General features: G+C 38.8%; 1 protein-coding gene across 1 annotated transcript; it reads left to right on the top strand.

Moving 5' to 3' along the window:
• Nucleotides 1–10,786, top strand: LOC115743358 (non-lysosomal glucosylceramidase-like). Its single transcript, XM_030678101.2, has 18 exons — nucleotides 1–498; nucleotides 907–1,017; nucleotides 1,169–1,225; nucleotides 1,348–1,424; nucleotides 1,505–1,604; nucleotides 1,813–1,886; nucleotides 2,557–2,657; nucleotides 2,765–2,868; nucleotides 4,020–4,073; nucleotides 4,146–4,201; nucleotides 4,287–4,325; nucleotides 4,458–4,599; nucleotides 4,862–5,046; nucleotides 6,349–6,416; nucleotides 6,697–6,769; nucleotides 7,238–7,299; nucleotides 7,715–8,978; nucleotides 10,047–10,786. The coding sequence occupies exons 1-18, from the start codon at nucleotides 418–420 to the stop codon at nucleotides 10,309–10,311; spliced, it is 2,913 nt and encodes a 970-aa protein (XP_030533961.1). The 5' UTR covers nucleotides 1–417; the 3' UTR covers nucleotides 10,312–10,786.
• The last annotated feature ends 2,295 nt before the right edge of the window (nucleotides 10,787–13,081 follow it).

Below are 13,081 nucleotides of genomic sequence, written 5' to 3'. Positions count from 1 at the left end.
CCTCCATCACCACCGTCGCTCATTTATTTCTGCCACTCTTCCCACCCAATTTCTCTCTCTCTCTCTCTCTCTCTCTGCGACTTCCATTTTTGTCGGATGATTTGCTGATTCCGGCTGATATCTTGCCGACTGATCGGACGATTCGGGTTCGGCTCGCAGCTCTCTCGCTTTCCTCCGCCTGCGATCCCGGCGATTCTTCCGCGATCGACGCGACTAGAGTCGTAGAAGAAGTGAAGTTTCGGCGGAGGGGAAGGAGCTTAATGGCGGGCGCTGGGTTGGGTTCTGCTGTGGCAGTGACCGGCAGCTGAGTCAAGTCCGGCCTGTTTTTTTTTTTTTTTTTTGGGAGCTTGTTCGTGGTGGCTCGCGCGTTGCAGTGGGGATTTTTGGTGGGAGTTTAATTTGCTTCTATCTGTCGACATGATGGGCGGGGGCTTGTTTCATCACAGGAAGTATTCATGGCCGCCTGAAGAGTACATCAACAGATCGACTCTGCAACAGGCGAGTGTCTTTTTTTTTTTTCCTATTAATAGAATTTTCTCTTCTAGTTGTCTTGCTGATCTTCCTGTTTGGGAGATTTAGCATTCTGTTCCTGCGATTATTCGATTGAAGTGGCAGAGATTGCAAGCATAACTTGATGGCTTTTTTCGCTTGTATCGCACTTAGCAAGTGATTTCGCTTCACTTAGTTAAGTTTTGGGGCGGTGGGTATTGCTCAACATTTTACTGATATTTCTTTCCCTGTAATCTGATGAAGTGCGTGATGACCAAATTGTGGATCTTCTTTTCAGAGTGCCCATCTGTTATGCATAATCCATAGTTTCTTTGAATTATTTGTTTGCTCGCTAAGCAATCGGGGTGCTCAATCTTAAGTTTTCCTTTTACTGATTAATTTGATGGTGTTTTGCAGTTTGACTTTGATAGTGCTGCTCCTCCAGAGCAAGCATGGAGAAGAAAATTAGATAGTCATGCGGATATTCTCAAAGAATTCAGCGTTACCTTTAGGGAGGCTATACAAATGGTACATTTTCTACCATTTTACATTTGTTTCTTGTGTCGACTTTTCCATGATGCTGTGCAGCTCCACATGCGCATTTTGAACCTTTCTTTTCCTTGGATTCTACAGCAGGCCTTTTTCATCTTTCAAAATTTTTTGATCTCCAAAATTGTAGGTTCGACTGGGGGTACGCCTATGGTCTTATGTTAGAGAAGAGGCATCCCATGGAAGGGTACTTTCTGTTTTAGTTAAAGCAATTTTCTTTTTGAGTTTATTCTAAGAGATTTTATCCATTCTCTGTGGTATGTTGTGATATTACAATTTGCTTATTGATATGCTATACGCCATGTGCAGAACGCACCTATTGATCCTTTCACTCGAGGGAGGTGCAAGCCATCTGCATCTCAAGGGGTTCCTCTAGGAGGGATGGGGTATGTCCTTGGTAAAGCATGATGTTTTGTCCCTTCATAGAACTTCTTTATCTTTTAAACTCATTGGGTTTATTTTGCAGGAGCGGTAGCATATCTAGAGGGTTTAGAGGCGAGTTCAGGCATTGGCAAATAATTCCCGGTACACATGAAGCTTCACCTGTCATGGCTAATCAGTTCTCTGTAAAGCTCTGCTCTTCAAATAGTATAGAAACCTAGTGTATGCTTTTTGGTTTTACGTATGACGATGTAAGTGATTTTCTAGGGTGAGTTTACGGCTTATGACATAATAGGATTTAGGTAATCCAAACATTTCCGATGTCAAATTATGAAGTCTTCCCTCTTAATGTTTAAACTTCTGTTGGATAATTTGGTTATTGGGGTTCTACAGATTTTCATATCTCGGGATGGGGGAAATAAAAGTTATGCATCAGTCTTGGCTCCAGGTCAGCATGAAGGGCTAGGGTGAGATGGAAAAACTTTTGCATTTGAATATTTTCTGATGATCTTGCTGCTTGTCATGTAGTAAAATACTCTCGAGGCCTTTTATGGTGTTAATGTGAAATCCTGGCCCCAAATTATAACTGCCTTGTTACATTTAGAGGTGTTGGTTGTGAAGGCATGAACCAAAGGAGAAAAACAAAAGAGAGAAAGAATGGGATACTCTCCTAACAAGCTAGCGCTCCCTTTATTTCCAATAAAAGATTTATGGATTGTATGTGAAGCTTTCTGGCACTTCTCATATAATTGCCCATCAAATATCTTTGGAAAGTTAAACTAGCTTGGGTAGGACATTAATGTTTCATGATTGGAGGATGAATTCTAATTTTGGTTTTGGTTTCTGTTTCTTTGACTATGTTATCATATGTCTACTTCCAAAGGATTGCTGGTCTCGGTTTCTGTTCAGTTTGTTAGGCTGTAGCAAACTGGAGTCTTATATTCTGCTGTTAAATTTATCAACCGAGGAGACTGGTTTCTTGTCTAGTTAATGCAAATTGATGAAATGTTTTCCTGGTTAGAAGATAAAACAACGTAGACATGAGCTAGATTGGATAGAGAATCATTAATAGTTGTTAGAGGGTTGTGTGTTGTTTTTTAATTTTGGGCCCAACAAGTAACATTGTTCATCTTGCAGGAAAAACAACGATCATGGTATATCATCATGGGGTTGGAATTTGAGCGGTCAGCATTCAACATACCATGCTCTATTTCCTAGAGCATGGACAGTTTATGATGGTACGTTGCTTTTATCATTTGATTTTGGAAAATTCAACTAATGATTTGTATCTTTCTCCAAAGGTGCATTTCTTTCTCTAGTCATACTGAAAATACTTATTTATCAGGTGAGCCAGACCCAGATTTGAAGGTGTCTTGCCGGCAAATATCACCATTTGTACCTCATAATTATAGAGATAGCAGTCTTCCTGCTGCAGTATTTGTTTATACGGTACAGTTTTTTCTTTTCGTGAATTGTAACTATGCAATTGGCAGTGAATGATGCAGCATCGCTCACTCGGGCCAAATCACTGCTATTCGTTTCTGCCTATATTGGTGATAAATTTGATTCTGCTGTTTTGAGTTGTTTTGACTTTTCTTTGTCAGCAGTTAAAGTTATATAATTGATCGAACAGAACAAGAAGCAAAGTTGGCATATCTTGCTACTTTTGCAGATTCCCCACAAACTACAAATTCTCTAGCGACCATTTGTAATCTTTTGTCCTCTATACCAGTTTCCCCAACTAAAATAAATTTGATTACATGAAGTTCCTTTTTCCAGCAGCACCGAAAGTCCTTTCATGTATTTTCACACTCCTAGCCTTCTACTGTGATAAAGGAAAGCCAACAAAGCCAGCCTTAACAACTAACTCTAGACACAATTTTGTTTAAATGATGCTTAACCCATATAGAATCAGAAATACAAGTCCCAGGTGACTGACATTTCAAAATCAGCTAATGTCTCAATTGAAACTTCCGATTCTGCTAAGAGATGAATTTTTGCTTTTGGGTATCACAGACATAGAGCAAACTCTATATTGCAGCCAATATTCCATTTGCTCATCCTAGCTTTGGTTTGTAGTCTATCTAGCATAATCGACCAAGCTAAAATTTAGTGTTTTGGAATAGGTGTGAACTGTGTAAGTTTACAGCAATCAACCTTGGGGTTTTTATCTGTAATCATTCTGAGCATTAGAAACAGAGAAAGCACTCTTTTGGCTGGAAGGTGGTTTCTTTTTTTTTTTTTTTTTGGGGGGAGGGTGATGGGGTTTGGGGCTCTTTTCTGCTCTTGAATCTATCAAAGAAGCTGCAAATTTCACAATGCAACTGACAACTTTTATGGATTCCATCATGGACATTCTTCAGATTTTATTACGCGGAGTAGATCCTCTATGGTTTGTTAAAATAGTGTTTGGTGGATGATCAATTTTGTAAGTTCCCAGTAGAATGAGCTCATAAGATGGAACGAACTGAGAGAACAATGCACATTTGATCCTGCCATCTCTGAAATCCCTTTTCTAATTAGGATATGTGTCAACCAAATAATTTATTGGTCCGTTGCGGTTATTTGTTTACTCATTGTAGCTATTATTCTCGTTTTAGTTGGTCAACACTGGGAAGGAAAGGGCAAAAGTCAGCCTTCTCTTTACATGGGCGGTAAGCTTTATTTTCCTGTTTGAGAAATTCACAAAGCCTTTTTCTGTTTGAGTTAATTTTCTTCTTCTACAGAATTCAATTGGAGGGGTCTCACACTTGTCAGGAGATCATGTAAATGAACCCTTTATGTGAGTATGTAGTTCTAGTACGTAGTGTTTTCTTCTGCAACATGTGCTGATATGTATCCTTCGGACTCGTCTTTTTTTTGGCTAGTGGAGAAGATGGAGTTTCTGGTGTACTTCTGCATCACAGGCAAGTCATTAAAGACAACCGAATGTTTCTAATATGTATTACCATATTCTCTGTTATCATTGGCTCTGTCTTTCCTCTTTCCCACTTTTTAAAGACAACCGAATATTTCTGAGGCTCGAGCACTTGCTGCAGGACTGCAAAAGGAAGGCCGCCTGTGACTTTTTCAGTAGCTGCCTGTGAAACTCAAAATGTGAGTGTGACTGTTTTGCCCTGCTTTGGGCTTTCTCAGGAAAGCTCTAAAACTGCGAAGGACATGTGGGATACCATGGCTCGAGTAAGTGTTCTTTTTTGTATTGGGAGCTATATTTTTGGACTGGATGTACATTTTCTCTTCCTTTGCATGTTTGATTGGATTCATTGCACCCTTCTTGCAGCCATGGTTTTTATACCTTCCATTTTTATTTTTTTTGGCCAAAGGTTGACCTTCATGTTTGATATTATCCATCTAGAAAACTTTAAGATGACTGCTTTCTCCAATTGTATGAAGCAGTGTCAAAATCTCCTCACACTAGTTTGTTGTCTTTTCATTTCGTCAGGATGGTCAATTTGATAGGGAGAACTTTAATTCTGGGCTAAGCACGCCTTCATCACCAGGAGAAACAATTTGTGCTGCAGTGTCAGCTACTGCATGGGTAGAACCCCATGGGAAGTGCACTGTTGTGTTTGGTCTTGCGTGGTCTTCTCCAAAAGTAAAATTCCTCAAGGGAAGCTCCTATAATAGGTCTCTCTCTCTCTCTCTCTCTCTCTCTCTCTCTGTGGGCTTGTGGGTTCTTTGTGTGAGTTCGGACATATCTGGGGTGAGATTCTGATTGGGGCTCAAATAGTTGATCCAAACACATTGGCTGTAGCTTCTTTTCACTAATGGAGCCTTCTAGATCTTAAGTCAGATTGCTCCTTCATTGGTCCACAGAAATCATATTGTGTTCATGGTACGTGGAATCAGAATTTGCATAGAGCTGAATGGGGTGCGAGTTACAGACATTTATTTGTTGTAATAACGATTTTGTTAATGAGTACCACTGGAGTACCTTTACAGTAACTTGATAAAATTTTGCAGTTCTCAATGCATTGCTTTTGACATGTCCTGTGGAAGCAATGGTTTGAAATCAAAACACCCCTTATTGAACATGCTTAACAAGTATCCTGAGGGAACTAGCTAGTAAGACCCCTATAATAAAAGGATGGTGGAAAAATCAGCATATCCTAAATTAATGTCAAGCTGGATCAAAAAAACTTCACAGACACAATTAAAACCATGTAAATCTTAATGTTTTACAAAAAAAGTCTTGTCTAATAATTGGCTTCTATTACTAGTAATTCTAAAAGAAGAATCAATTGTTTTCTATATATACTATCTACATAAAGCATAGAGAACCTCTTATTTTTAATGTATCTCAGTCACTTTTTCTTTTCTGAAATATCCTTAATTACTTATATGACAAGTATCGTGTCCATGGACAAATGCGTTGACTGATAATTATATTTTATCTCTCGCATGTATTCTATCCTATAATAACCTTCATAAAAGATTTTGAATCTTAAAATATTTTCTCTAGACACATAAATTCACAAAGTAATTTTGCTTAATCTTTCAAGATTCAATTCTGTGCACACATGCAATTCATGTGCATATTTGCTAGTATACGTTATCTTGGATACAATTGGTATTGTTGGCATCCAGGTGAACGGGGGAAAGATACATGATACAACTGCAAGAAATATATTAGAAATGTCATGCCATTCAAAAAAAGAAGTATTTAATTATATGGAAAAATAAACTTTGTTGAAAATTATGTGCATGTGTTTTTTGGTATGATGCAGGCAATTTAATGACAGAAGCATAGTATGTTCTGTGTACATATAGTAACCACCTTTCATTCTTGTTTCACGTTTCATGGATTGGCTAACTGAGTGTAACGTGAAATTTTTTTTGATCGTGGAGTGCAATCTTCTAGGTTGGATGTTGTACTACTCTTGTTAGTTTGTTAGATTTCCTTAACGGGCATGCTTTACTATTTTACAGGAGGTACACTAAATTTTATGGGACATCAGAAAGAGCTGCTGTGGACTTGGTTCATGATGCATTAACAAGTAATCTCCTCTTTCACTTGCTTTTCTTCAATTCTTTTCCCTTATTTCTTGGTCTGTCAAATCACTTTTCCAGTTTTTATAGTCCTTTTTAGGCAGTTGGGTTCGGGACTTGGTGAAAATTTCTCTTTTACAATTTGTATTTTGGAATTTGTAAAGGAGGATTTCTAATTCTTTTATGTGCTTGATGTATGACGCTGTGCATAGAGACCTTTAGGAGAGATTTCAAGCTAAGGTTTTTCATTTTTTGGTTCATCTCAACATTTTTATTTTTCTTTGTCAGATTATAAGCGATGGGAAGAAGAGATTGAAAAATGGCAAGCTCCTATTCTTGAGGATGATAAGCTTCCAGAATGGTAATTCTTTATTTTGTGTATATATAGGTGTCAATTGTCAACTCTGGGCATTGCACCATGTTAGTGGGGTGAGAAGCTCAGCTTGTCATGCATTGCATTCCTTGAGATTGCTTGTGCAAGTATGTTGCAATCACTTACACTCAGGTTGTTAGGCGGACCTGACAGAATGATAGATTCGGTATAAACAAATGCTTGATCCTCATCTGAACTTTTATGATAGGAATTTGAGTTTTGAAGGATCTCTAGGTAGTTGAAATTATTGAACCGTTGCTTACATCACTGGATCGCAAACTATAGGCATCCTTTATACAATTACGAGCTGTATTATTTCGTGATGACTTCACTAAGGCTGCAATGGGGAGAGGGCTGGAGCACAGCATGACTCACTATAGTGGATTATATCTGGTCGTGCACAAGCATTATGGTTTTTGTCAGCCCTGTATCCAAGCATTTTTTTGTTCTTTGCAGGTACAAGTTTACTCTATTCAATGAGCTTTACTTCTTGGTCGCTGGTGGAACAGTCTGGATTGGTATTCTACACTTCTTAAATGGAAACATCCCTCATCTCCATCTCCATCTCCCTACTCCCTCCCTTCCTCTCATAAAGAAGAACAAAAAAAACATGCATGCATGCGCATCCACACACAGTGAGAATTGACTTTCCAGCACAAACAGATGCATACAATACACTCATGGGCAGGAATAAAGGAAAATAAGATGATACAAATTGATGAACAAGTAAATCAGACTCATGATATCACATTGTCTTGAAGGTTCTTATTCTCTTTTTGAGTATTAAACAAATGGAAAGAAAGTAATTTGATCCTTTTTGGGAATGTTTTAATTCATGCTCTTGCATATGAATAACTAACTTATATAAGTAAAAACTGTCTTATAATTTCACTTTGGCCTGAACAACAATATGGTTCCTTTGCAATTATGTAGACTCCTCATTGCCAAGGGAAGAAGGCATGACAGTTGATCATCATCCAGCAAGGAAGATGGAAAAAGGAGATAAAGCAGTAGTTGAAGCCAAATTGAACTGTGGAGAAAGGGGAATAGATCGTACTTTCAGCGGTGAAAGTGAAACAAAAACTTTCCCTCAATTATCAGGGGAAGATATGTCAATGATCCCATGGAAGGCAGATGATTCTCGGAATTCTTCCCATTTGCCAACTGTGCGTGATGTGCACACTGAAATGGATGATGTTGGTAGGTTCTTGTACTTGGAAGGGGTCGAATATGTTATGTGGTGTACGTATGATGTGCACTTTTATGCATCTTTTGCCCTTCTTGAGCTGTTTCCTAAAATTGAGCTTAGCATTCAACGTGATTTTGCTAAAGCGGTATTGTGTGAGGATGGAAGAAAAGTGAAATTTCTTGCTGAGGGGAAGTCGGGAATTCGTAAGGCTAGAGGTGCAGTTCCTCATGATCTTGGAACACATGATCCGTGGCAGGAAATGAATGCCTATAACATTCATGACACGAGTAAGTGGAAGGATCTGAACCCAAAATTCGTCCTTCAGGTATATAGGGATTTCTCTGCAACAGGCGATATGTCCTTTGGAGTAGATGTATGGCCATCTGTTCGTGCTGCTATGGAGTACATGAAACAGTTTGATCGGGATGATGATGGTCTCATAGAACATGATGGATTTCCAGATCAAACATATGATACTTGGACGGTTCATGGTGTTAGTGCCTACTGTGGTGGCTTGTGGCTTGCTGCGCTTCAAGCTGCAGGTGCCATGGCCCTTCAGCTGGGAGACAGGGAGTTCGCTGATTGGTGCAAAAGCACTTTTTTAAGGGCTAAACCTGTATTTGAAGAAAAGCTGTGGAATGGTTCGTATTTTAACTATGACAGTGGGTCAAGTAGTAATAGTAGATCTATACAAGCTGATCAGCTTGCGGGGCAATGGTACACTGCCTCGTCTGGATTGCCTCCGCTTTTTGATGAATGTAAAATAAGAAGCTCTCTGCAGAAGGTATATGATTTTAACGTCATGAAAGTGAAGGGTGGAAGGATGGGTGCAGTGAATGGGATGCATCCCAATGGCAAAGTGGATGAGGCGTGTATGCAATCACGAGAAGTGTGGACTGGTGTGACTTATGGTGTGGCAGCTACCATGATCTTCGCTGGAATGAAAGACGAAGCATTTGCCACTGCTGAAGGAATTTTCACTGCTGGCTGGTCTGAAGAGGGATATGGGTAATTCCTTGCACTCACATTTTGAATATAGTAGTCATATCACTTCGGTGGTTTACTTTGTGTTTTAAGTCTAGTTTATTTGTTTGTCAAGTTAATTGCTTGGTTTCTTGCCTTTAATTGAAGAGTTTGGTGGAGTTTCATTGTGATATGATCCACCTTGTGTATAGATACTATATGGGATTCTTGTTTATAAGATTTTATAGGACCACGACCAACTGTTCTAAAAGCTTAAATTGTTAGAAGAAGGTGTGGTTTAATATTTATATATTTGAACACTCCCCCTCACTCTTAGTCTGGCCTTTTGACTAGTACTAAGCGTAGAAATATTCAATGGGGAGGCAAATAGGGGCCTGGAAAGGTTTGAACTTAGGACCTCCTGCTACGATACCATGTAAGATTTTTTGGGACCACGACCAACTGTTCTAAAAGCTTAAGCTGTTAGAAGAAGGCGTGGTTTAATATTTATATATTCCAACATTGTTTCTTTAGATTATGCCCTTAGGGCAAATAGACCTCAAACCTCTTTATTAATGGAGGGAAGAGGATAGCTTGGAAGATTTTGTTTAGGATTATTTTCTTAATATTCTCATGGAGAGATATTAGAAGGTACTTACCACAAAAGGCAAAAAAAAAAAAAGAAGGAAAGGAAGTTTGCGTATTTACGTTTATGCGATTTCTTTATAGATAGCTAGTCGATGTTTCTAGTTTCTTGCATAAACATCTGAATCTGATTATATAACAATGATGCTACAAGATTTTTCAGTCTTTTTTCGCAATGCATGCACCTGAAACTTAATTTTTAGCTAACAAGATAAGGTCTAGAAATTCATTTTTTGTGAGGTCTACTCCGGCATCGTAATCTCTCTTGTTAATAGATCTAGGTCATCCTAATATGGAGTAGGTATCTTTGTTGGAACTTTGACTATGGACAGCTCTTCTTAATTCTCAGGATGGAGAATTGTATGCTTCCTATATGCGCCTGTCATTCTTCTTGTGACTCTACTACATGGCAAATGCTCTTTCCATGATAATGTATAGTAACTTGATAATTCTTCCATCGGTGAACAGGTACTGGTTCCAGACTCCGGAGGGTTGGACAATGGACGGTCATTTCCGATCACTAATGTATATGAGGCCGCTTTCTATCTGGGGCATGCAATGGGCTTTGAACCCACGCAAGGCCATTCTCGAGGCTCCTACAATAAATACAATGGACAGGATGCACATTCCTCCTGCTCCGTGGAGATGCCGCCAACATGAAACGAGCACTAGGAAGGCAGCAAAAAAGACAAGTTGCTTCAGGAATTCTGTTTTTCACTGTTCCTGCCAATGATCTATTATGAGTTTATCCGCAAAGGAAAAGAGCATGTATTGTGTGCTTGCTTCCTCTGACTCTTCAAGTGGAAAAGAATGCTGGAGGTAGGTCTTGGGCGGTCTTTCCATTGGAACTAATAGATCGGATACGGCATGGTAAGTGTAAATTAAGCATGACGTATGTACGGCTTCCATTCCATGCCCCCAGCGGGAGATGGATGACAAATTGGGTTCGTTCGTTTTCTTGATGCCAGGATCGGTAATTGAGAACTGAAGACAATAAAAGTGAGATTCTCATATGTAACTTTTTATTGAATTTCGACTCTGCCAAGATGGAGGAATGGTAAAATCTCCAGCTAACATTGTACTGCATTCATTCCTTTCTTTTTCTTTCTCTTCTTTTGGTTAGGGAGCTCATTCCATTCAGTACAAGAATGGCGTACATGTAGTTGACTCCCTTTCCTAAAGCATTAAGCAGTGCTAGCTTCTGATCAGCTCATTATTTACCATGTTCGATTACATGGACGGGTGTGGAGTCGATATCGGAACACCGACAGTGATGCTAGGAAAGATGGATTGGCATCGCGAAGGTACAGAACATGTCGAGTGATGGTCAAGTCCTTCGTGAGTTTTGTTTTGTTCCTTTATAAAGTTAGCACTAGCACCAAAAGTGCTAAAACTCGCCGGAAAAGCCCGATTGAGTCCTCGAGTGGACTCCAGATTTGCTTGGATTGAGCACTTATCACCGGTTGTTGATCACCAAAACACAACAGGTTAAACGACAATGACAAGGCTCATTGACAGTCTGTGCATAAAGTTAAGAAGGTAACGAGGGGAGAATACGAATTTAACTAATGATGGCATGTGATTATGATAAAGTTAATCAGAGTATCAAGTCAAAGGGTATATCACTCGTGTTACAAACAGAAGAGGAGGCCACAGTGTATCATCTAAATAGCATTGACACATGACACGCGATACGATACAATACTCCGACACATCATTTTTAAAGAAATAGAGAATTTCGATACGTTGAGACACGTTGTATATTAAATGTATATTCAACGGTGAGTTTTTTTTTTTCTTATATTAGGCATTCACGATTTTTTTTTTTATGATTGGATATATTAATTTTGGGTGGCTAGATATATGAATTAAGTATTTATATTTTTGATAAATTTATATTTTGATCTATAATTTATTGAAAATGCTTAAAATTGACCCCGTACTTGTTGAAATGGCATTTCGGGATGTTGGACTCAAGTGTATGGAGCGCATGTCGAAGAGTGTCGGGAGAGTATCGAGAGAGTGTCGAATGTCGAAGAATATCGGATACGACACGGTGACCCTCAGAAAGTGTTGGGACTTTCTAGTGTATCATTGAGCCTTTTAGGGCCTATTTTGTGAGTGTGAATGAAAACAATTCTATTTCCCTGTTTTTCTATTTTTCTGTTTCGGAGAACAGATTTGGAACAGAAATCCATTTGGTAACGAAATTTTATTTTTCTATTTTTGGGATAAATTTTTGAATGAGAAATAGGTTTGGAACAAAAATAAGATCCATTTCTCTCTCTCTCGCCGTTTTATGGTTGCCCATTGCCGAGTGCTGGCCGCAGATCTTCGTCCATTGGCCATCGGTTGTCGGTTGCCATTTGTCGATCACTGTCCACCGCCGATTGCCTCTCTTGCGTCCTTGCCGCTCACCGCCATTCGCCGGCCGTCGGCTACCATCCGCCAATCGCCGTTTGCCGACCACCGGTCTTCGATCACCCTTTGCCTTTTGTGGGCCGTCCATCGCCGGTCGGGGATAACCAATCTCTTCCCAAGCTCTATTCTGATTTTAGAAATAAATTTTTCTATTTATATTCCCTAGACGAGTTTTTGAGCAAAAATACGCGTTTGATAATGACACATAAAATAGCTATGTTGGTTGGCCGAAGCGGTTGACAAACCGTAGATCAGTGGCCGATGACTAGGCGAGGGTGGTCAGAGACCGACAGGCGATTGGTGAATTGTGACCGGAGACCGGCAGCGGGCGGGGACCAATGGTAGGGACGCAAGATAGAGTGAGATTGCATGCGAGAGAAAGAGTGAGTGAGCAATGAGAAGAATTCTTATTTTTATTTCTATTAAAGAAATAGAAAAATAGAAAATTTCTATTTCTTATTTTTGTTCCAGACCTATTTCTAGGCAAAAAATTTGTTCCGAAAATGGAAAAATGAAATTGCGTTACCAAATTGATTTGTGTTCCAAACCAGTTACTCGAAATAGAAAAATAGAAAAACAAGGAAATAGAAATGTTGTCATGGGCACTATGATTGATCCATTTTTCTGTTTTTCTGTTCTTTTGTTCTCCTAGAACCAAAAAAGAACATAAATCTATGTGAACGTCGGTTAATTTTTCTATTCATTGAAATAGCTCCGCGATTAGGGAATAAATTTGTAATAGAAAAAAATTAAAAAAAAATCTTAGTTATTTGTTCTTGGAAACAAAAAGAAAAACAAAGTCATTTTAGAGAAACAAGCTCGGCGTGATCGGCCGACAACCACCGTGTATCGACGACTAGCGATGACTTGCAGCGATCGATAAGATTTTATAGAAAAAATGAAAATAAAGAAAAATAAAAAATAAAAAAATGAAATATCATAAAGTTAAAAGAATAAAAAAAATGTCTTCATTATGACTCACTTAGACTTATTGGAAAACTAACCCGATTCATTTAAAATCCATTAACTTGTTAACTAATACATTTATGATTCACTTAAATTTATTTTTAAAACTTAAGAGA

Source organism: Rhodamnia argentea, chromosome 1 (assembly GCF_020921035.1).
Source record: "Rhodamnia argentea isolate NSW1041297 chromosome 1, ASM2092103v1, whole genome shotgun sequence".
NCBI lineage: Eukaryota > Viridiplantae > Streptophyta > Magnoliopsida > Myrtales > Myrtaceae > Rhodamnia > Rhodamnia argentea.
The sequence above is the reverse complement of the archived record's forward strand: the minus strand, read 5'-3'. Positions and strand labels throughout refer to the sequence as shown.